At 50.5% G+C, this 24,580-nt stretch overlaps 1 protein-coding gene across 6 annotated transcripts in view; it reads left to right on the top strand.

Moving 5' to 3' along the window:
• CARD11 (caspase recruitment domain family member 11) overlaps nucleotides 1–24,580 on the top strand; it is an 86,773-nt gene that overhangs the window by 38,868 nt on the left and 23,325 nt on the right. For all 6 annotated transcript variants that reach the window (XM_032961294.2, XM_032961293.2, XM_032961296.2 and 3 more), the window contains 6 exons: nucleotides 14,667–14,775; nucleotides 16,530–16,731; nucleotides 17,312–17,438; nucleotides 18,428–18,668; nucleotides 21,740–21,839; nucleotides 23,315–23,428. In XM_032961294.2, coding sequence (XP_032817185.2) covers nucleotides 14,667–14,775; nucleotides 16,530–16,731; nucleotides 17,312–17,438; nucleotides 18,428–18,668; nucleotides 21,740–21,839; nucleotides 23,315–23,428 — 893 coding nt within the window. The remainder of the gene's footprint in view (nucleotides 1–14,666; nucleotides 14,776–16,529; nucleotides 16,732–17,311; nucleotides 17,439–18,427; nucleotides 18,669–21,739; nucleotides 21,840–23,314; nucleotides 23,429–24,580) is intronic.

Genomic DNA, 24,580 nt, shown 5'->3' with positions numbered 1-24,580 from the left:
ACCATAGACTCGGCACTGCACCATAGACTCAACACTGCACCATAGACTCAGCACTACCCCATAGACTCAACACTGCACCATAGACTCAGCACTGCCCATAGACTCAGCACTGCACCATAAACTCAGCACTGCACCATAGACTCAGCACTGCACCATAGACTCAGCACTGCACCATAGACTCAGCACTGCACCATAGACTCAGCACTGCACCATAGACTCAACACTGCACCATAGACTCAACACTGCACCATAGCCTCAACACTGCACCATAGACTCAACACTGCACCATAGACTCAGCACTGCACCATAGACTCAGCACTGCACCATAGACTCACACTGCACCATAGCCTCAGCACTGCACCATAGATTCAGCACTGCACCATAGACTCTCACTGCACCATAGCCTCAACACTGCACCATAGACTCAGCACTGCACCATAGACTCAGCACTGCACCATAGACTCAGCACTGCACCATAGACTCAGCACTGCACCATAGACTCAACACCGCACCATAAACTCAGCACCGCACCATAGACTCAGCACTTCACCATAGACTCAGCACTGCACCATAGACTCACACTGCACCATAGCCTCAGCACTGCACCATAGATTCAGCACTGCACCATAGACTCTCACTGCACCATAGCCTCAACACTGCACCATAGACTCAGCACTGCACCATAGACTCAGCACTGCACCATAGACTCAGCACTGCACCATAGACTCAGCACTGCACCATAGACTCAACACTGCACCATAGACTCGGCACTGCACCATAGACTCAACACTGCACCATAGACTCAGCACTACCCCATAGACTCAACACTGCACCATAGACTCAGCACTGCCCATAGACTCAGCACTGCACCATAAACTCAGCACTGCACCATAGACTCAGCACTGCACCATAGACTCAGCACTGCACCATAGACTCAGCACTGCACCATAGACTCAGCACTGCACCATAGACTCAGCACTGCACCATAAACTCAGCACTGTACCATAGACTCAGCACTGCACCATAGACTCAGCACTGCACCATAGACTCAACACTGCACCATAGACTCAGCACTGCACCATAGACTCAGCACTGCACCATAGACTCACACTGCACCATAGCCTCAGCACTGCACCATAGATTCAGCACTGCACCATAGACTCTCACTGCACCATAGCCTCAACACTGCACCATAGACTCAGCACTGCACCATAGACTCAGCACTGCACCATAGACTCAGCACTGCACGATAGACTCAGCACTGCACCATAGACTCAACACTGCACCATAGACTCGGCACTGCACCATAGACTCAACACTGCACCATAGACTCAGCACTACCCCATAGACTCAACACTGCACCATAGACTCAGCACTGCCCATAGACTCAGCACTGCACCATAAACTCAGCACTGCACCATAGACTCAGCACTGCACCATAGACTCAGCACTGCACCATAGACTCAGCACTGCACCATAGACTCAGCACTGCACCATAGACTCAGCACTGCACCATAGACTCAACACTGCACCATAGACTCAACACTGCACCATAGACTCAACACTGCACCATAGACTCAGCACTGCACCATAGACTCAGCACTGCACCATAGACTCACACTGCACCATAGCCTCAGCACTGCACCATAGATTCAGCACTGAACCATAGACTCTCACTGCACCATAGCCTCAACACTGCACCATAGACTCAGCACTGCAGCATAGACTCAGCACTGCACCATAGACTCAGCACTGCACCATAGACTCAGCACTGCACCATAGACTCAACACCGCACCATAAACTCAGCACCGCACCATAGACTCAGCACTTCACCATAGACTCAGCACTGCACCATAGACTCAACCCTGCACCATAGACTCAACACTGCACCATAGCCTCAACACTGCACCATAGACTCAACACTGCACCATAGCCTCAACACTGCACCATAGACTCAGCACTGCACCATAGACTCAGCACTGCACCATAGACTCAACACCGCACCATAAACTCAGCACCGCACCATAGATTCAGCACTTCACCATAGACTCAGCACTGCACCATAGACTCAACACTGCACCATAGCCTCAACACTGTACCATAGCCTCAACACTGCACCATAGACTCAGCACTGCACCATAGACTCAGCACTGCACCATTGACTCAGCACTGCACCATAGACTCAACACTGCCCATAGACTCAGCACTGCACCATAGACTCAGCACTGCACCATAGACTCAACACTGCACCATAGACTCAGCACTGCACCATAGACTCAACACTGCACCATAGACTCAGCACTACCCCATAGACTCAACACTGCACCATAGACTCAGCACTGCCCATAGACTCAGCACTGCACCATAAACTCAGCACTGCACCATAGACTCAGCACTGCACCATAGACTCAGCACTGCACCATAGACTCAGCACTGCACCATAGACTCAGCACTGCACCATAGACTCGGCACTGCACCATAGACTCGGCACTGCACCATAGACTCAACACTGCACCATAGACTCAGCACTGCACCATAGACTCAGCACTGCACCATAGACTCACACTGCACCATAGCCTCAGCACTGCACCATAGATTCAGCACTGCACCATAGACTCTCACTGCACCATAGCCTCAACACTGCACCATAGACTCAGCACTGCACCATAGACTCAGCACTGCACCATAGACTCAGCACTGCACCATAAACTCAGCACTGCACCATAGACTCAGCACCGCACCATAGACTCAGCACCGCACCATAAACTCAGCACCGCACCATAGACTCAGCACTGCACCATAGACTCAGCACTGCACCATAGACTCAGCACTGCACCATAGACTCAGCACTGCACCATAGACTCAACACCGCACCATAAACTCAGCACCGCACCATAGACTCAGCACTTCACCATAGACTCAGCACTGCACCATAGACTCAACACTGCACCATAGACTCAACACTGCACCATAGCCTCAACACTGCACCATAGACTCAACACTGCACCATAGCCTCAACACTGCACCATAGACTCAGCACTGCACCATAGACTCAGCACTGCACCATAGACTCAACACCGCACCATAAACTCAGCACCGCACCATAGACTCAGCACTTCACCATAGACTCAGCACTGCACCATAGACTCAACACTGCACCATAGCCTCAACACTGCACCATAGCCTCAACACTGCACCATAGACTCAGCACTGCACCATAGACTCAGCATTGCACCATTGACTCAGCACTGCACCATAGACTCAACACTGCCCATAGACTCAGCACTGCACCATAGACTCAGCACTGCACCATAGACTCAACACTGCACCATAGACTCAGCACTGCACCATAGACTCAACACTGCACCATAGACTCAGCACTACCCCATAGACTCAACACTGCACCATAGACTCAGCACTGCCCATAGACTCAGCACTGCACCATAAACTCAGCACTGCACCATAGACTCAGCACTGCACCATAGACTCAGCACTGCACCATAGACTCAGCACTGCACCATAGACTCAGCACTGCACCATAGACTCGGCACTGCACCATAGACTCGGCACTGCACCATAGACTCGGCACTGCACCATTGACTCAACACTGCACCATAGACTCAGCACTGCACCATAGACTCAGCACTGCACCATAGACTCACACTGCACCATAGCCTCAGCACTGCACCATAGATTCAGCACTGCACCATAGACTCTCACTGCACCATAGCCTCAACACTGCACCATAGACTCAGCACTGCACCATAGACTCAGCACTGCACCATAGACTCAGCACTGCACCATAGACTCAGCACTGCACCATAGACTCAGCACCGCACCATAAACTCAGCACCGTACCATAGACTCAGCACTGCACCATAGACTCAGCACTGCACCATAGACTCAACACTGCACCATAGCCTCAACACTGCACCATAGACTCAACACTGCACCATAGCCTCAACACTGCACCATAGACTCAGCACTGCACCATAGACTCAACACTGCACCATAGACTCAACACTGCACCATAGCCTCAACACTGCAACATAGCCTCAACACTGCACCATAGACTCGGCACTGCACCATAGACTCGGCACTGCACCATAGACTCAACACTGCACCATAGAGTCAGCACTGCACCATAGACTCAGCACTGCACCATAGACTCACACTGCACCATAGCCTCAGCACTGCACCATAGATTCAGCACTGCACCATAGACTCTCACTGCACCATAGACTCAGCACTGCACCATAGACTCAGCACTGCACCATAGACTCAGCACTGCACCATAGACTCAACACCGCACCATAAACTCAGCACCGCACCATAGACTCAGCACATCACCATAGACTCAGCACTGCACCATAGACTCAACACTGCACCATAGACTCAACACTGCACCATAGCCTCAACACTGCACCATAGACTCAACACTGCACCATAGCCTCAACACTGCACCATAGACTAAGCACTGCACCATAGACTCAGCACTGCACCATAAACTCAACACCGCACCATAAACTCAGCACCGCACCATAGACTCAGCACTTCACCATAGACTCAGCACTGCACCATAGACTCAACACTGTACCATAGCCTCAACACTGCACCATAGCCTCAACACTGCACCATAGACTCAGCACTGCACCATAGACTCAGCACTGCACCATTGACTCAGCACTGCACCATAGACTCAACACTGCCCATAGACTCAGCACTGCACCATAGACTCAGCACTGCACCATAGACTCAACACTGCACCATAGACTCGGCACTACCCCATAGACTCAACACTGCACCATAGACTCAGCACTGCCCATAGACTCAGCACTGCACCATAAACTCAGCACTGCACCATAGACTCAGCACTGCACCATAGACTCAGCACTGCACCATAGACTCAGCACTGCACCATAGACTCAGCACTGCACCATAGACTCGGCACTGCACCATAGACTCGGCACTGCACCATAGACTCAACACTGCACCATAGACTCAGCACTGCACCATAGACTCAGCACTGCACCATAGACTCACACTGCACCATAGCCTCAGCACTGCACCATAGATTCAGCACTGCACCATAGACTCTCACTGCACCATAGCCTCAACACTGCACCATAGACTCAGCACTGCACCATAGACTCAGCACTGCACCATAGACTCAGCACTGCACCATAGACTCAGCACTGCACCATAGACTCAGCACCGCACCATAGACTCAGCACCGCACCATAGACTCAGCACCGCACCATAAACTCAGCACCGCACCATAGACTCAGCACTGCACCATAGACTCAGCACTGCACCATAGACTCAGCACTGCACCATAGACTCAGCACTGCACCATAGACTCAACACCGCACCATAAACTCAGCACCGCACCATAGACTCAGCACTTCACCATAGACTCAGCACTGCACCATAGACTCAGCACTGCACCATAGACTCAACACTGCACCATAGACTCAACACTGCACCATAGCCTCAACACTGCACCATAGACTCAACACTGCACCATAGCCTCAACACTGCACCATAGACTCAGCACTGCACCATAGACTCAGCACTGCACCATAGACTCAACACCGCACCATAAACTCAGCACCGCACCATAGACTCAGCACTTCACCATAGACTCAGCACTGCACCATAGACTCAACACTGCACCATAGCCTCAACACTGCACCATAGCCTCAACACTGCACCATAGACTCAGCACTGCACCATAGACTCAGCACTGCACCATTGACTCAGCACTGCACCATAGACTCAACACTGCCCATAGACTCAGCACTGCACCATAGACTCAGCACTGCACCATAGACTCAACACTGCACCATAGACTCAGCACTGCACCATAGACTCAACACTGCACCATAGACTCAGCACTACCCCATAGACTCAACACTGCACCATAGACTCAGCACTGCCCATAGACTCAGCACTGCACCATAAACTCAGCACTGCACCATAGACTCAGCACTGCACCATAGACTCAGCACTGCACCATAGACTCGGCACTGCACCATAGACTCGGCACTGCACCATAGACTCAAGACTGCACCATAGACTCAGCACTGCACCATAGACTCAGCACTGCACCATAGACTCACACTGCACCATAGCCTCAGCACTGCACCATAGATTCAGCACTGCACCATAGACTCTCACTGCACCATAGCCTCAACACTGCACCATAGACTCAGCACTGCACCATAGACTCAGCACTGCACCATAGACTCAGCACTGCACCATAGACTCAGCACTGCACCATAGACTCAGCACCGCACCATAAACTCAGCACCGCACCATAGACTCAGCACCGCACCATAGACTCAGCACTGCACCATAGACTCAACACTGCACCATAGCCTCAACACTGCACCATAGACTCAACACTGCACCATAGCCTCAACACTGCACCATAGACTCAGCACTGCACCATAGACTCAACACTGCACCATAGACTCAACACTGCACCATAGCCTCAACACTGCACCATAGCCTCAACACTGCACCATAGACTCGGCACTGCACCATAGACTCGGCATTGCACCATAGACTCAACACTGCACCATAGACTCAGCACTGCACCATAGACTCAGCACTGCACCATAGACTCACACTGCACCATAGCCTCAGCACTGCACCATAGATTCAGCACTGCACCATAGACTCTCACTGCACCATAGCCTCAACACTGCACCATAGACTCAGCACTGCACCATAGACTCAGCACTGCACCATAGACTCAGCACCGCACCATAGACTCAGCACATCACCATAGACTCAGCACTGCACCATAGACTCAACACTGCACCATAGACTCAACACTGCACCATAGCCTCAACACTGCACCATAGACTCAACACTGCACCATAGCCTCAACACTGCACCATAGACTAAGCACTGCACCATAGACTCAGCACTGCACCATAGACTCAACACCGCACCATAAACTCAGCACCGCACCATAGACTCAGCACTTCACCATAGACTCAGCACTGCACCATAGACTCAACACTGTACCATAGCCTCAACACTGCACCATAGCCTCAACACTGCACCATAGACTCAGCACTGCACCATAGACTCAGCACTGCACCATTGACTCAGCACTGCACCATAGACTCAACACTGCCCATAGACTCAGCACTGCACCATAGACTCAGCACTGCACCATAGACTCAACACTGCACCATAGACTCGGCACTACCCCATAGACTCAACACTGCACCATAGACTCAGCACTGCCCATAGACTCAGCACTGCACCATAAACTCAGCACTGCACCATAGACTCAGCACTGCACCATAGACTCAGCACTGCACCATAGACTCAGCACTGCACCATAGACTCGGCACTGCACCATAGACTCGGCACTGCACCATAGACTCAACACTGCACCATAGACTCAGCACTGCACCATAGACTCAGCACTGCACCATAGACTCACACTGCACCATAGCCTCAGCACTGCACCATAGATTCAGCACTGCACCATAGACTCTCACTGCACCATAGCCTCAACACTGCACCATAGACTCAGCACTGCACCATAGACTCAGCACTGCACCATAGACTCAGCACTGCACCATAGACTCAGCACTGCACCATAGACTCAGCACCGCACCATAGACTCAGCACCGCACCATAAACTCAGCACCGCACCATAGACTCAGCACTGCACCATAGACTCAGCACTGCACCATAGACTCAGCACTGCACCATAGACTCAGCACTGCACCATAGACTCAACACCGCACCATAAACTCAGCACCGCACCATAGACTCAGCACTTCACCATAGACTCAGCACTGCACCATAGACTCAGCACTGCACCATAGACTCAACACTGCACCATAGACTGAACACTGCACCATAGCCTCAACACTGCACCATAGACTCAACACTGCACCATAGCCTCAACACTGCACCATAGACTCAGCACTGCACCATAGACTCAGCACTGCACCATAGTCTCAACACCGCACCATAAACTCAGCACCGCACCATAGACTCAGCACTTCACCATAGACTCAGCACTGCACCATAGACTCAACACTGCACCATAGCCTCAACACTGCACCATAGCCTCAACACTGCACCATAGACTCAGCACTGCACCATAGACTCAGCACTGCACCATTGACTCAGCACTGCACCATAGACTCAACACTGCCCATAGACTCAGCACTGCACCATAGACTCAGCACTGCACCATAGACTCAACACTGCACCATAGACTCAGCACTGCACCATAGACTCAACACTGCACCATAGACTCAGCACTACCCCATAGACTCAACACTGCACCATAGACTCAGCACTGCCCATAGACTCAGCACTGCACCATAAACTCAGCACTGCACCATAGACTCAGCACTGCACCATAGACTCAGCACTGCACCATAGACTCGGCACTGCACCATAGACTCGGCACTGCACCATAGACTCAAGACTGCACCATAGACTCAGCACTGCACCATAGACTCAGCACTGCACCATAGACTCACACTGCACCATAGCCTCAGCACTGCACCATAGATTCAGCACTGCACCATAGACTCTCACTGCACCATAGCCTCAACACTGCACCATAGACTCAGCACTGCACCATAGACTCAGCACTGCACCATAGACTCAGCACTGCACCATAGACTCAGCACTGCACCATAGACTCAGCACCGCACCATAAACTCAGCACCGCACCATAGACTCAGCACCGCACCATAGACTCAGCACTGCACCATAGACTCAACACTGCACCATAGCCTCAACACTGCACCATAGACTCAACACTGCACCATAGCCTCAACACTGCACCATAGACTCAGCACTGCACCATAGACTCAACACTGCACCATAGACTCAACACTGCACCATAGCCTCAACACTGCACCATAGCCTCAACACTGCACCATAGACTCGGCACTGCACCATAGACTCGGCATTGCACCATAGACTCAACACTGCACCATAGACTCAGCACTGCACCATAGACTCAGCACTGCACCATAGACTCACACTGCACCATAGCCTCAGCACTGCACCATAGATTCAGCACTGCACCATAGACTCTCACTGCACCATAGCCTCAACACTGCACCATAGACTCAGCACTGCACCATAGACTCAGCACTGCACCATAGACTCAGCACTGCACCATAGACTCAGCACTGCACCATAGACTCAGCACCGCACCATAAACTCAGCACCGCACCATAGACTCAGCACTGCACCATAGACTCAGCACTGCACCATAGACTCAACACTGCACCATAGCCTCAACACTGCACCATAGACTCAACACTGCACCATAGCCTCAACACTGCACCATAGACTCAGCACTGCACCATAGACTCAACACTGCACCATAGACTCAACACTGCACCATAGACTCAACACTGCACCATAGCCTCAACACTGCACCATAGCCTCAACACTGCACCATAGACTCAGCACTGCACCATAGACTCAGCACTGCACCATAGACTCAGCACTGCACCATAGACTCAGCACTGCACCATAGACTCGGCACTGCACCATAGACTCGGCACTGCACCATAGACTCGGCACTGCACCATAGACTCAACACTGCACCATAGACTCAGCACTGCACCATAGACTCAGCACTGCACCATAGACTCACACTGCACCATAGCCTCAGCACTGCACCATAGATTCAGCACTGCACCATAGACTCTCACTGCACCATAGCCTCAACACTGCACCATAGACTCAGCACTGCACCATAGACTCAGCACTGCACCATAGACTCAGCACTGCACCATAGACTCAGCACTGCACCATAGACTCAGCACCGCACCATAGACTCAGCACCGCACCATAAACTCAGCACCGCACCATAGACTCAGCACTGCACCATAGACTCAGCACTGCACCATAGACTCAGCACTGCACCATAGATTCAGCACTGCACCATAGACTCAACACCGCACCATAAACTCAGCACCGCACCATAGACTCAGCACTTCACCATAGACTCAGCACTGCACCATAGACTCAACACTGCACCATAGACTCAACACTGCACCATAGCCTCAACACTGCACCATAGACTCAACACTGCACCATAGCCTCAACACTGCACCATAGACTCAGCACTGCACCATAGACTCAGCACTGCACCATAGACTCAACACCGCACCATAAACTCAGCACCGCACCATAGACTCAGCACTTCACCATAGACTCAGCACTGCACCATAGACTCAACACTGCACCATAGCCTCAACACTGCACCATAGCCTCAACACTGCACCATAGACTCAGCACTGCACCATAGACTCAGCACTGCACCATTGACTCATCACTGCACCATAGACTCAACACTGCCCATAGACTCAGCACTGCACCATAGACTCAGCACTGCACCATAGACTCAACACTGCACCATAGACTCAGCACTGCACCATAGACTCAACACTGCACCATAGACTCAGCACTACCCCATAGACTCAACACTGCACCATAGACTCAGCACTGCCCATAGACTCAGCACTGCACCATAAACTCAGCACTGCACCATAGACTCAGCACTGCACCATAGACTCAGCACTGCACCATAGACTCAGCACTGCACCATAGACTCAGCACTGCACCATAGACTCGGCACTGCACCATAGACTCGGCACTGCACCATAGACTCAACACTGCACCATAGACTCAGCACTGCACCATAGACTCAGCACTGCACCATAGACTCACACTGCACCATAGCCTCAGCACTGCACCATAGATTCAGCACTGCACCATAGACTCTCACTGCACCATAGCCTCAACACTGCACCATAGACTCAGCACTGCACCATAGACTCAGCACTGCACCATAGACTCAGCACTGCACCATAGACTCAGCACTGCACCATAGACTCAGCACCGCACCATAAACTCAGCACCGCACCATAGACTCAGCACCGCACCATAGACTCAGCACTGCACCATAGACTCAACACTGCACCATAGCCTCAACACTGCACCATAGACTCAACACTGCACCATAGCCTCAACACTGCACCATAGACTCAGCACTGCACCATAGACTCAACACTGCACCATAGACTCAACACTGCACCATAGCCTCAACACTGCACCATAGCCTCAACACTGCACCATAGACTCGGCACTGCACCATAGACTCGGCACTGCACCATAGACTCAACACTGCACCATAGACTCAGCACTGCACCATAGACTCAGCACTGCACCATAGACTCACACTGCACCATAGCCTCAGCACTGCACCATAGATTCAGCACTGCACCATAGATTCAGCACTGCACCATAGCCTCAACACTGCACCATAGACTCAGCACTGCACCATAGACTCAGCACTGCACCATAGACTCAGCACTGCACCATAGACTCAGCACTGCACCATAGACTCAGCACCGCACCATAAACTCAGCACCGCACCATAGACTCAGCACTGCACCATAGACTCAGCACTGCACCATAGACTCAACACTGCACCATAGCCTCAACACTGCACCATAGCCTCAACACTGCACCATAGACTCAGCACTGCACCATAGACTCAGCACTGCACCATAGACTCAACACTGCACCATAGACTCAGCACTGCACCATAGACTCAGCACTGCACCATAGACTCAACACTGCACCATAGACTCAGCACTGCACCATAGACTCAGCACTGCACCATAGACTCAACACTGCACCATAGACTCAGCACTGCACCATAGACTCAACACTGCCCATAGACTCAGCACTGGACCATAGACTCAGCACTGCACCATAGCCTCAACACTGCACCATAGACTCAGCACTGCACCATAGACTCAGCACTGCACCATAGACTCAACACTGCCCATAGACTCAGCACTGCACCATAGACTCAACACTGCACCATAGACTCAGCACTGCACCATAGACTCAGCACTGCACCATAGACTCAACACTGCACCATAGACTCAGCACTGCACCATAGACTCAACACTGCCCATAGACTCAGCACTGGACCATAGACTCAGCACTGCACCATAGACTCAGCACTGCACCATAGACTCAGCACTGCACCATAGACTCAGCACTGCACCATAGACTCAACACTGCCCATAGACTCAGCACTGGACCATAGACTCAGCACTGCACCATAGCCTCAACACTGCACCATAGACTCAGCACTGCACCATAGACTCAGCACTGCACCATAGACTCAACACTGCCCATAGACTCAGCACTGCACCATAGACTCAACACTGCACCATAGACTCAGCACTGCACCATAAACTCAACACTGCACCATAGACTCAGCACTGCACCATAGACTCAGCACTGCACCATAGACTCAGCACTGCACCATAGACTCAACACTGCACCATAGACTCACACTGCACCATAGCCTCAGCACTGCACCATAGATTCAGCACTGCACCATAGATTCAGCACTGCACCATAGCCTCAACACTGCACCATAGACTCAGCACTGCACCATAGACTCAGCACTGCACCATAGACTCAGCACTGCACCATAGACTCAGCACTGCACCATAGACTCAGCACCGCACCATAAACTCAGCACCGCACCATAGACTCAGCACTGCACCATAGACTCAGCACTGCACCATAGACTCAACACTGCACCATAGCCTCAACACTGCACCATAGCCTCAACACTGCACCATAGACTCAGCACTGCACCATAGACTCAGCACTGCACCATAGACTCAACACTGCACCATAGACTCAGCACTGCACCATAGACTCAGCACTGCACCATAGACTCAACACTGCACCATAGACTCAGCACTGCACCATAGACTCAGCACTGCACCATAGACTCAACACTGCACCATAGACTCAGCACTGCACCATAGACTCAACACTGCCCATAGACTCAGCACTGGACCATAGACTCAGCACTGCACCATAGCCTCAACACTGCACCATAGACTCAGCACTGCACCATAGACTCAGCACTGCACCATAGACTCAACACTGCCCATAGACTCAGCACTGCACCATAGACTCAACACTGCACCATAGACTCAGCACTGCACCATAGACTCAGCACTGCACCATAGACTCAACACTGCACCATAGACTCAGCACTGCACCATAGACTCAACACTGCCCATAGACTCAGCACTGGACCATAGACTCAGCACTGCACCATAGACTCAGCACTGCACCATAGACTCAGCACTGCACCATAGACTCAGCACTGCACCATAGACTCAACACTGCCCATAGACTCAGCACTGGACCATAGACTCAGCACTGCACCATAGCCTCAACACTGCACCATAGACTCAGCACTGCACCATAGACTCAGCACTGCACCATAGACTCAACACTGCCCATAGACTCAGCACTGCACCATAGACTCAACACTGCACCATAGACTCAGCACTGCACCATAAACTCAACACTGCACCATAGACTCAGCACTGCACCATAGACTCAGCACTGCACCATAGACTCAGCACTGCACCATAGACTCAACACTGCACCATATACTCAACACTGCCCCTGTATATTAAGCAGTCCCCCCTCCTTAACCTTCTTCCATTCCTCTCTTCAAGCCTCACCTCTCCTCCCATCCCCTTCCTCATCCCACCCCTCACCACTCCACCCCTCCACTCCGTCCCTCCCCTGCCCTTCCGTGACCCACCATTTCCCCTCTGTTATGGTCGCTCATTCCTCGGCCCTTGCGCATAGCCTCTGCCATCTAGATCACTTTTGCTGTCGTAACCGCTTCATAAAAAAACTATGCAGAGCGCCTTGAGCTAAAGCGCTCTGTAAATATGAATTAAGATAAGATGGTGTACGCGATTGCGTGTCATTTTTCACAATGTTACACAACATGAGGGCAGAGCCCGTCTTCACCGAGCACTTGATCTACGTAATTGATCACTTGCGTACAGTTTTACTCTATGCATTTTGCAACGTGTAAGGTAAAGTTGCAGCCCTGCAATGACTTGTTCATGCCGCTGCTGGCAGAAGGGCCTGCACTGGAGGGCTCTATAAAAGTAGCTTGGCCTACTCTTCCATGCTGGCCAAACATCCCGGAAGAGAAGGGGAGTACTCCCACACATCCAACCACAACCCTGTCGACCGGCTGACCGTGGTGAAACACCTTTAGTCCCGGGGACAATTGGGGCAGGGGATCCCACGACACGATAACCGTCAACCTCTGGATCGCGGGTCCAGTCCGGTAGCCATTTCACGAGGGAGGCGTTGTCGAAACGCGTGAATTGTCGCACGAAATGATGAAATGGAGAATCTGTCGAGAGAGAGAGAGAGATCTGCAGCCTTCTCGAGCTCGCTGAAGCGCAGAGGCTCTTTCCGCCAGCAACGGCGTGTGGGCGAGCAATTGCTGGCTTTGCCTTTCGGTCTTCTTTTCGTATGAATTAATAACAGCAGATTAAAGATCCAATTTTTTTTATTTGTTATACACTCAATTGTTTGTTCACAAGCAGAGTGGATCTCGTCCATTCCTCGTTTTATAGGTGCGATTACGGCAGCGGGGGTGGGCAATTGCATACAGTGTGGTCGATGCCTTCCGTTAAAACGAGCGAATGGAGGAATCCTCTTGCTGAGGACAACGACGAGTAGCCGATGTACGACCGTGACGCCTCTCTCTCTCGCTCCGCGTGTCGCGACGCAGGGGAGCGCTCGGGAAGCAGCTCGTGCCGCTCGTCACTCGCCTCCTCGGGCTGCGACTCGCTGCTCGGGAACATGGAGAGCCTCTTGGCGGAGCTTGACCTTGACAACAGGCAGGTGCCCGGCACGTGGCGCCGGCACGCAGACACAGAAGCACGCCAGCACCACCACCGCCAAGTGGTTTGGCCCAACGTTGGTGTATGCACCGGGGAAGGTGAAGATGTCATCGTGGCCAAAGCTAAAAAGCTATAACTGAAATCCTGAACCAGCCGCTGAATTGCGCTCCGGCTATCTCCTGCCATTATCTCTTCCGCTACCATTCCTTCCACCCCCCACCGCCCAGCACCTCCAATTAGCACAGTTGGCTACGTACAGTGCGAAAGACGTTAAATGTACATGCATTTTTTTCTGCTTGTTTTACCCAGGAAATCCTCACCGAATCTCGTGACTCTTTTGTCAAGAGGGTCCTGCCCTGTTGTTTTCGCAGTAGGGGGACGACGGTTGTTACGTATAATCCCAATTTGTGGGTAATATTTCCAACGTTGCAATTTTGGGTCCATGACGCTGGCACACAATGGCCTTCTCCCGTGAATGACATCACAGAATCTTTAACGTCCACCGTATTGTTACACTTAGTACACGGGCAGTATTAATCAGAGCGGCCGCTGGATTCGAACCCGTGAATCCCTGCAACAAGCGGCTAACGTTGCTACTGCTCAGCGGGTATTCCACGCAAAAAAAATAACAATTATAAACCCAATTGTGGATTGCTCTTCAACGCACACCAGTGTGCTGAAGCAAATGAACACGTGACAATTACGTTTATTTGGCTGTGTCGGGTGGAGGAGGTTCTGTGACACCAACAAAAAGTGACGATCTGTAACATTGGTGGCAAATGCCAACGCGTTAAATGTAGGTGGAGACCCTGCCATCAATTGTAAAGAACGTTCGTCTCTGGTAAATCAAAGGAAAGAAAAAGAAAAATCGTAAGTTGGGGTTTTATATTCTCGCTAACCTTGAGACTCGCTAACCTTGAGACTCTAATTGAATCACTTTTGGCTGCCACTTTTAAAATCCAGGCTTCAAATTTAGAACTATGTTCTGTGTATAATTTATGCACGTATTTACTTTGGCAGAGCGATTAACTGGTAATTGTAAAGGTTGCCATTCCTAAGCCCGTTTGGACATCAACTCTCCCAAAGCCAACGGAATGAGTCGGTACTCTGTCCTATGCCATGGTGATATGGAATTCCTGTCATTGTCTTAGCATCACCTACACACATTTTAGCAGGGAAACAATTGTTTTTTTGTATTGGCCGTTTATTTTTCTCTAACCAGGTGAGCATCCCACGTGCGTGTGTGCTTGCAAGTGTTTGCCACCCGGGTTCAATTCCCAGCCATGCATATCGGTGGAAAATCGTATATAACCCTGTACTGCTTGTCCCGTAGGATAACTCCGATTACACATCACTCTAGGCCATAGAAACCTTGGTTAGAAATATCAGAACTGCACTCGTTCAATCCCATTGACCTGTTTGTATGGGGAGCGGCAGTGTGATGTTTGTCACAGTGCGCGCCGACCCGAGTTCTATGCACACTCGCAGCCAACATCGGTGACGAATATCAGAACCGGTCCTGGGCCTCCCGCAGGTCGACTCAACCTTAAATGTGTACATAGTGTGGTGCATAAACATCAGCACCGCGGAGAGACGGGTAGCTGGGGTGTGGCGCTGACCACACCACCTGTAGTTTGGCGCGCCACGTCCGTCTCGGCGGGCGCCCGTGAGCAGCACTCGCCCCTCCGTTCTCTGTGATGCTAAGTGGAGGTGGGGGGACGAGCGGTGGATCCGTGTCGTTCTCGCCGCAGGCCGTTTCGTCCGTCCGCGTTCTCGGTGAGCGTCCCGACCGCGCCGGTCCGGCCGACGCTGCAGGCGAGCTTAAGCGCCGTCTCGCTGCGCGACGACGTCACGGTGATCGGTGGCAACGAGAGCGGCGTGTTCGTGCGGAGCGTGCGTCCCGGCTCCTCCACGGAGCGCGCCGGCCTCAAGCCCGGCTACCAGCTGCTCGCCGTGAGCGTCGCGCACCCACGCATGCGCTTACGCAAACACGAATGAAGCGGCGCTGATGGTGTATTCTTATTATTGCTATTAATTTCTGCCGCTGCTGCTGCTGCTACTGTGCATTTCAGTGGCCAATTGCCTTAGTGCTGGTGTGTGTTATGGTACAGAGCCACCCTTGAATCGAGCGATACTCAAGTGAGTGCCTGGTGTGGTGTGTAAGCGTTAAAACCGGGGAAACAAGGCTGGCCAGGCATGGTGCGGGCTGCACCTCCGATTAGCACGGTTGGCTTTGTAGGGTGTAAAAGAAGTTTTACATAAATACATAGCACCCCCTCGTGCACCACTTTGGCCCGAATAGCTGCTCGCAAGCACCACTCGCCCCACCCCCATCCAAAGTCTCTTAAAGGCAATCCTGTCGATCTTTTTGTTTGTGTCTGCGAAAGTTCTCGGAGAAACAAAGAGATGAATATGGATGCAACAAAAACAAAACCCACTCACCATTAAAGTGTAGGGCCTGTTGGGGGTGCCGGTGGTGGCTTGGGATTGATGATGGCTGATGACGACGATGATGATGTCTGTGCCCATGCAGCTGGAAGGCAAGGTGAAAGGTGAGGTCCAGAAGGTGTCCCTGGAGAACTCCACCAAGGAGGAGACGCACTGGGCCCTGCAGCACTGCCAGGGGCTCGTGCAGCTCTTCGTGCGCACCAACATGGACGGTGTGGATGACGCCACAGCTTTCCCCGGGCTGAGCCACATGGCCATCCTTTCCTAGGCGCGGGCGTAATGGGGTGTGATACGGACCCAAGTTTACAAGATTCTGGAGCGATCGTATGCAGCGGCGGCGGTGGTGTTCTGTACATTTTTGGAAAATTTCTAATTTGCCCTTTTTTTGATTGTTTTGTAGCTCGCAAACTAAGCCTGCACGCCCAAAAAGCCTTTTTGTCAAAAACTAACTGGTTACTTAAAACGCATCACGATATTTTTCCTCTCCAGTAACAGGAAAAAAAGATGTTTATAAATATACTTTAGCTATCTGTTAATCATTACGCAAGTTTGCTGCTGCAGCAGCAATCTCATATCTCAGTTTTGTGGTAGCTCGAGGCAATCGGAAAACTTGGGTTAGAAATAGCAGAGTTGCACTCATTCAATCCCATTGACCTGTTTGTGTTTGCATGGGGAGCGGCAGTGTAGCCATTGGCACAGTGCACGCAGAGACCCCGAGTTGTGTGCACACTCGCAGCCAACATCTGTGACGGATGTCTGAACCGGTCCTGGGCATCCCCTAGGTAGACTCAGCCTTCAACAACTACCTGGCTGTGTAAACGTCAGCACTGTGGGGACGAAGGCAGGCAGCGAGACGTGGCGCTGGCCACCCATCCCCTCGTGTGCCGTGCCAGCCTTCATAGTTGCTCACTATAACAGCACTTGTCCCAAGAGTCTGTTCGAAGCTGTACAGGGGAGGTTTTGGCTTTGCATATACATGTAGCATGCAATGATCGTTCAGTTAATTGTCTGAAACGCATCCTCGTGATAGACGCATTCACACAACGTGCATGAAAATGAATTGTACGAGACGTATGCGTGATGGGTTCGTGCTCCTGGACGAGATCAGCAAGGTATTGTTGTTGTTAAACGTTGTTAAACGTCCGTGCATACGCGGCCGCGTTTATAATTGTGGGGTGCGGTGGGGGTGTGGGTTGCGCAGGCCACCGCAAGCTGCAGGCCCTGCTGGAGGGAGGCACGGTGACGTCGGGCGACTCGTTCTTCGTGCTGGTGAACGCGAGCGTGTGCGGACTGGCCGAGGGCTGCACGATGCACGCGGCCTGCGAGGACGTGCTGCACGTCACCGACACGCTGTACGAGGGGCGCGCCGAGTGGCGCTGCTCCCGCGTCGACCCCTACACAATGCGCGACGGCGAGACCGGCACGCTGCCCAGCTTCCTGCGGTAGGTCGGCTCGCGGTGCGTACACGTCGCCACTGGGGAGACAAAGGCGGTCGGGCGTGGTGCTGGCCAGCCCACCCCCCCTCGTGTAACGTTCCGGCCTTCATAGGTGCTCGCGAACAGCGCTTGCTCCCCTACATTCTGTTAAGGCTATACGGGAGGAGGGGTCTTTGTCTTTGTACGTGGGAGCAGCGATGTGGTGGATTGTGCACCGAGCACTACATTCCTGATTAACCAGTTTAATTAGTGGGCGTGCACAAGACTACTCTCGGTCAAACCAGCTTTCAGTGATCGTATGCTGTGTGGTACCAACAATCAGCGTTGGGAGTCAAAGTGGGCAATGGTTTGCGTGATCGTGGCTGTGTTCGAATGCTCGCCTCAACAGCTGCTGGCATTATTGCCTTTAAAGCTGAGTTGCGTGTGTTTAGACACGAGGCCAAACACTCATGCATGGAATTGACAATACATTTCCAATGCAGGAGCCTGCTGAAAAATTATTGAGGGTCATTGAGGATTTCTACCGGGTAAATAACGGGCATTGTTGTTATTATAATTGTTGGTGGTGAGCAGTGGTGCAGGAGATAATGCACTGAGCTATAAACGTGGCAACCTGAGCCTGGTTCCACGCCATGGCTAACGTTGGTGACAAACAATTTACCCCTTCCTCAAGCTACACCAATCCCCGTAAATAGCAGTTTCAACGATTTCAATCTCATATTCTTGGTTCTTTCGGTAAAGTCACGTTGAAGAGAAACAATAAAATAATGAAATATATATTGTTTTATATATTTTTTATATATTGTTTTATATATATTTTATTGTTTCCCCTCAACGTGACTTTGCCGAAAGAACCAAGAATATGAATCACTGCAGTCACGAAAGCTTTAAATCAAGATTTCAATCTCGACAAGAGAGAGACGCGACAACACGCAGACATGCAGGAAGGGCAGCCACATGGTGGTCCGGCGCCAGCAGTTGCCCAAGCGGTGTACGCCTCTATATAGGGAGGTGTTTTCAGCCAATTAATGATGAGTGTGTTCATACTTGTGGGAGGAAATCGGATCACCCAGGGAAAACCCCACGCTTGCGAGGGGGCAACGCTCTATCCCATGCAGAAGGGACGATGATATTCGTCCATATTTTGCAGCACCGTTTTCTCTTCACAAGCTCGAGTACAGCACCTCCTCGACCCTCATGGGAAGAGAGTTTCACAGCATTTGCGTGGTCCAAATGATGCTACCAGATAGGCCTTCATTGAAGAGTGGATTTACAAAGGGCTGCCATTTGTATCATTATTTCCAATGTATTATTGTAAACGTCTTCTATAAATACCTCACCGTGTTGGCTAGGTACCACCCATTGATTGAGTCAGATGTGATTACAGATGTAAAATTTGTAAAGGAATGTGGTGTCAGTTTTTACAGACTTGGGAGAGTGAGAGGGGCAGTTCAGGAAGGTGGTTGTGGCTTCAGCAGCTGAGTTTGCTTCCCTGCCAAGACGGGCGTGGGAAAATCTTCAATCTCCCTCGCACTGTTGCTCTTCACAGCTCCCTCCCTCCCAGCTCCCTCCCTCCCTCCTCCCTCCCTCCCTCCTTCCTCCTGCAGTCTGGGAGAACACCAGCTGGCATTGCCCACGTGCATTTACGCGCACAAGCACTGTCTATTCAACCGAAAATGCAAAGAAAAAGACGCTCGACACTCTATCATTGGTTCCGCCATAATTGTTTTGTTGTTCTTAAAAAAGAGCTTTTCCCTCCCAGAGAGGTTTTTAATCAGTTACTGGCTTCACTTTTCAGACGGGATGAACACCAATGTTTTCGGTCTCTAGTCCGGTTTAACTCGCGCGTAGAACTTTGATTTGTTACCTTAATTTACACTTTATTTTCCATATTTTTCGCGATTCGTGCTTTGTCGGCATGATGGCGACGAGTAAAATAATGAATTCGGAACGCTCAGCGCGGAGCAATGTTCCCGCAGAAGTTTGTATCACAGAACTGCTTCTATCACCTCTTGCACACTCTTCACAAACCCCCATTATGCATTGCCATTGAGAATTCAGGGTATTTGTTGAAGGGACTGAACTCTGGACCGCTTTTCACCTTCTGGCTCTCATCAGAAGCATCAGGCTTGTTCACCAAATGCTGTTGGATTACCAGACGTTATTGGCAAGAGCACTCCATTCATATATGTGACACCATTCAACGTAAAAAAAGAAACACTTATTCTTAGCTCTTTCGGTAAAGTCACGTTGAAGGGAAACAACAAAATAATAATATATATATAAAACAATAAAAATTCTGACGACCGTTTGTGATATGGTCGAAACGTCGTGAGAATTTTTTATTGTTTTATATATATTTTATTATTTTGTTGTTTCCCTTCAACGTGACTTTACCAAAAGAGCTAAGCATATGAATTACTGCAGTCACGAAAGCTTTAAATCAAAAAGAAACACTTGCACAGACCACCCTACTACACAGAGATATTTCCGTTGTGTGGCAGTCAATGCAATGTTTTTAATTCCTAAAAACCCAGAATTTCACCAAATTAAGTACAAACCCAACTTTAATACGATGGGGGTTTTTTTTTGTGCAGTTAACAGTGACCGGACTAAGACTGGTCAATTCGCGACTCTTGATACGCCGCATTAGTCAAGAGTGGCTGCCAGGCTCTGAACCGAGGATTAAGTGATGCCAGCTTCAGCGATCTAACACCTAAGCCACCTGGCCACCTTGTTGTTACCCTTAAGTTTGTTATTGGGATCTCGTTTGATCATGACTTTCCTTTGTACCTTACACATTTTATAATCCAGGTCTCCATTCCAAAAGAGATTTGTTTTTTTTTATTCTTGCTGGTAAGCCACTGTAGTCTGTGGTGCTTCAATGGAGGATTAGCCAAAGTACATGAAGCATTTCCGTGGCGAGCAGACCTCAACAAGTGGCATTGAGAATCTGGAATTATTCCCATGATATTCAAGAACAAAAAATGGTCTTGGTCGCTTCTCATCTGAATTTAAATAAAGGCGTCGCTGCTTCTCTTGTTTGCTCCTGCCTCGGGCACATTTCTCTCACTCAGAGCCCAGCAGTTGCTCCTGGCCAAGCTGAAGAGGCTCATGAATCGACGCACCAGCTCGGATGAAACGGACTTGTACGGCGCGCAGGGCAAGATGAGAAAGGTGTGGTAGGCACAGAAATGTCCTAAAGTCGTGCCGCGCCGTGCGGCTGCTGTCGCGTCGATTTCAATGAGGCGGGGAAATGGTGTGGTCAGCACTTGTCATCGAGTTGCTTTCCACAAAGTCAAAGGTTTCAACTCCCACTGCAGGCAAACCGGTACGGCAATTTTTTGTTTGGGGAAAACAAACGGAATGTGTCACTTAAATATCTTGAAGATATTACCTCCTCAAGTACAGTTTGATCCGTATTAAAGCGCGCAAGTTGTTTTAGTCGCAGGCTTGCAACATGCATGGATTGCCTTGGGTTCAGCGGCGTGGTACATCGGAGACAAGCGCAAAGGCAGCCAAAAGTGACGGCAACAATTGCCCAAGCTCTGTGGCCCTGAATTGGGATGTTTGGCCAAACTCCATTATACACGTGGGAGAAAACAAACGGCGAGATTCCCACGCATGCGCGCTGGGCAACCTGATTCCCCGCCCTCCGCCCCGTACAGATGGAAACAGACAGATTCATCCACTTGCTGGACTGGGTTATGGCATCTCGACTCCCTTTGTAAGAGAAGTTCATGACATTTGTATGAATCATCAACTCTCGCTTTGACAGTGGTGGCTTACAGACGCACGCCACCATTGCCTGGCTAATGTAAAGAATGACCCTAATAATAATTTAAAAAACTATACCAGAGGGTCCCCGAAATAAAAACAAGGTTTTGTTTTCCAACATGAAAATAAATAGACCATCATCTTTGTGGGACTTGTGCACCAAGTCTCATCAGTAGCATATAACCTGTTAGGTTAATACCGAGCCCTTTACGAACACCATGGAGCCCATTCAGTGTATGATAACAAAACATTGTATAACAGTTATTATCAGCTGTTCTGGTGGATTGTGGGTAACATAAACCAGAGGCCTCCATAATCGCTGGAGCAAAATTGCACAAAACACTAACCAGAACCTGAGGTCAAAATGTAATTGCAATTACAGAAGTTTTGTTGGCTGAAAATACAATTATCTCGTGTTTACAAATTAATTTGCGAATGAGACGATTACAATTGTAATTGACCCCTGGTATTAAAGGCGTCCTTGGTGGATTGTGGGTAACATTTGTCCAGAAACCATTATCCTGGTTTCAAGAGCGTCAGTCTTTCTCTGGGATTTATCATTTCCACGACGTATTTCGCACCGCACAAGGGAAACGCCACTTATGGGTGGCGCAGAATAACCCAAACAAAAGCAAGAGCGGACTTGGTGGCCCGGTTCAGAATCCCCACCCTGCTCTCAGAGCTCCAGCTGACATCCGGAACCTGGCGCTGGCCCACGCTCCTGCCGTCTCTTTCCATCATCGCTTCCGCCACCATTCCTGCCCCGCTCCCCCGCACCTCCGACTTAGCACGGTCGGCTACGTACGGTGCGATAGAAGTTCAGCATGCGTAGATGCATCTCGCACGATCCCCGCTCCCCCTCCCCCCCCTTCCAGGCCTCCCTGCAGTGCAGTTGCAGCCTCCCGAGTGACGTTGGCCCCCGGGCGGTGGACACTGGCCGGCCAGGAGGAAGCGGCCTCCGGGTGGGCGTCATCGACCACTTCCTCCAGGTTTAATTTCCTCTTTTTTTCTCCCCCCCCCCCACCTCCCTTTCCATAATCGGCCTCGCGCAGCTTTCTGCGGCTTTCTGCCGATGGACTCCCCACCCCCTCCCCCCCCCCACCCCGAAATTCAGCTGCGCCGCTTCTCACCAGGCCACGCTCAACCTCGGCGCTCCACGGCAAACCCTCGGTTGTGACGGTTTAGTTGATGCCGCTGGGGACGGCCTCTCTCCGTCCACCACCTGTGTGATTTGCAAGCCCCCCCAAACACAAAGAGCCATCAAGATATGTCAATTCGTGAAGCAATACTTATGTTTAAGCCAACCGTACATGTCTTGTAAACATCGCCATTTTGCGTCACGTGTTTGACGTATGTATTTGAATTCTGAATTTGAATCGCGACCTTCAACTGTAACAATAATTTTAATCGTGGGGGGAGGAAAGGAGGGGAAAGGTGGGTTGATAACCGTTACACCTCTACCCAGCGACTCGTACGCTGGTGTGTGATCATTAAAGTGGCAATGATTAATTATCGGCCATTAGCAAGGGACCGTAAGTAGTAGGCAGCAGGTGGTCAAAAGCGTCAGCAGTGCTGCGTACGGAGCCAGCAGTGCCACCAATACCGCGAACAAAACAGCGCAAGCTTCCACCGTGTAATGGAAATTCGCGGGCACTCAGAATAGAAAACAGAATTTAAAAAAATATATATTGAGCATCGTTATGATAAATTGCAATTATATACGGCGCCATGAAACAGATAAATTAATAAGTTAATGTTATAATTATAATTGCTGGTGTTGGCTAAGCTGCGCTGGGCACTGTCTGTGATCACTATTTAGCTCCAGGGCTGCCACTATCGTGGCCATGGCTGATAAAGCAGCTGCGCTGCATGGTTTATTTTTTTTTACAAAATCGTTTTTGAGCGCTTCAACTGGATACTTTTGAGAACCGCGTTCTCCACGCTTAAGAAATATAATGAAAGAAACCTTAAAGTGGAACATCTAAAACAAAAACTTTGTTTTGGAGGAAGAGTTATAAGCAAAAAAGAAGGTTTGATGGTTAATTTTTTTATATATATAAAATCATCGAAAAACACATTTGCCAAGAGCAATATTTAAATGTTGTGTTTAGAAAACTCGGGTGATCCCTTTGTAATTCGGC

Source organism: Petromyzon marinus, chromosome 26 (genome assembly GCF_048934315.1).
Source record: "Petromyzon marinus isolate PM22_M1 ecotype Great Lakes invasive population chromosome 26, UKy_Petmar_22M1.pri1.0, whole genome shotgun sequence".
Taxonomy (NCBI): Eukaryota; Metazoa; Chordata; class Hyperoartia; order Petromyzontiformes; family Petromyzontidae; genus Petromyzon; species Petromyzon marinus.
Note: the sequence above shows the minus strand (reverse complement) of the source record. Positions and strands in the feature narration are given on the sequence as shown.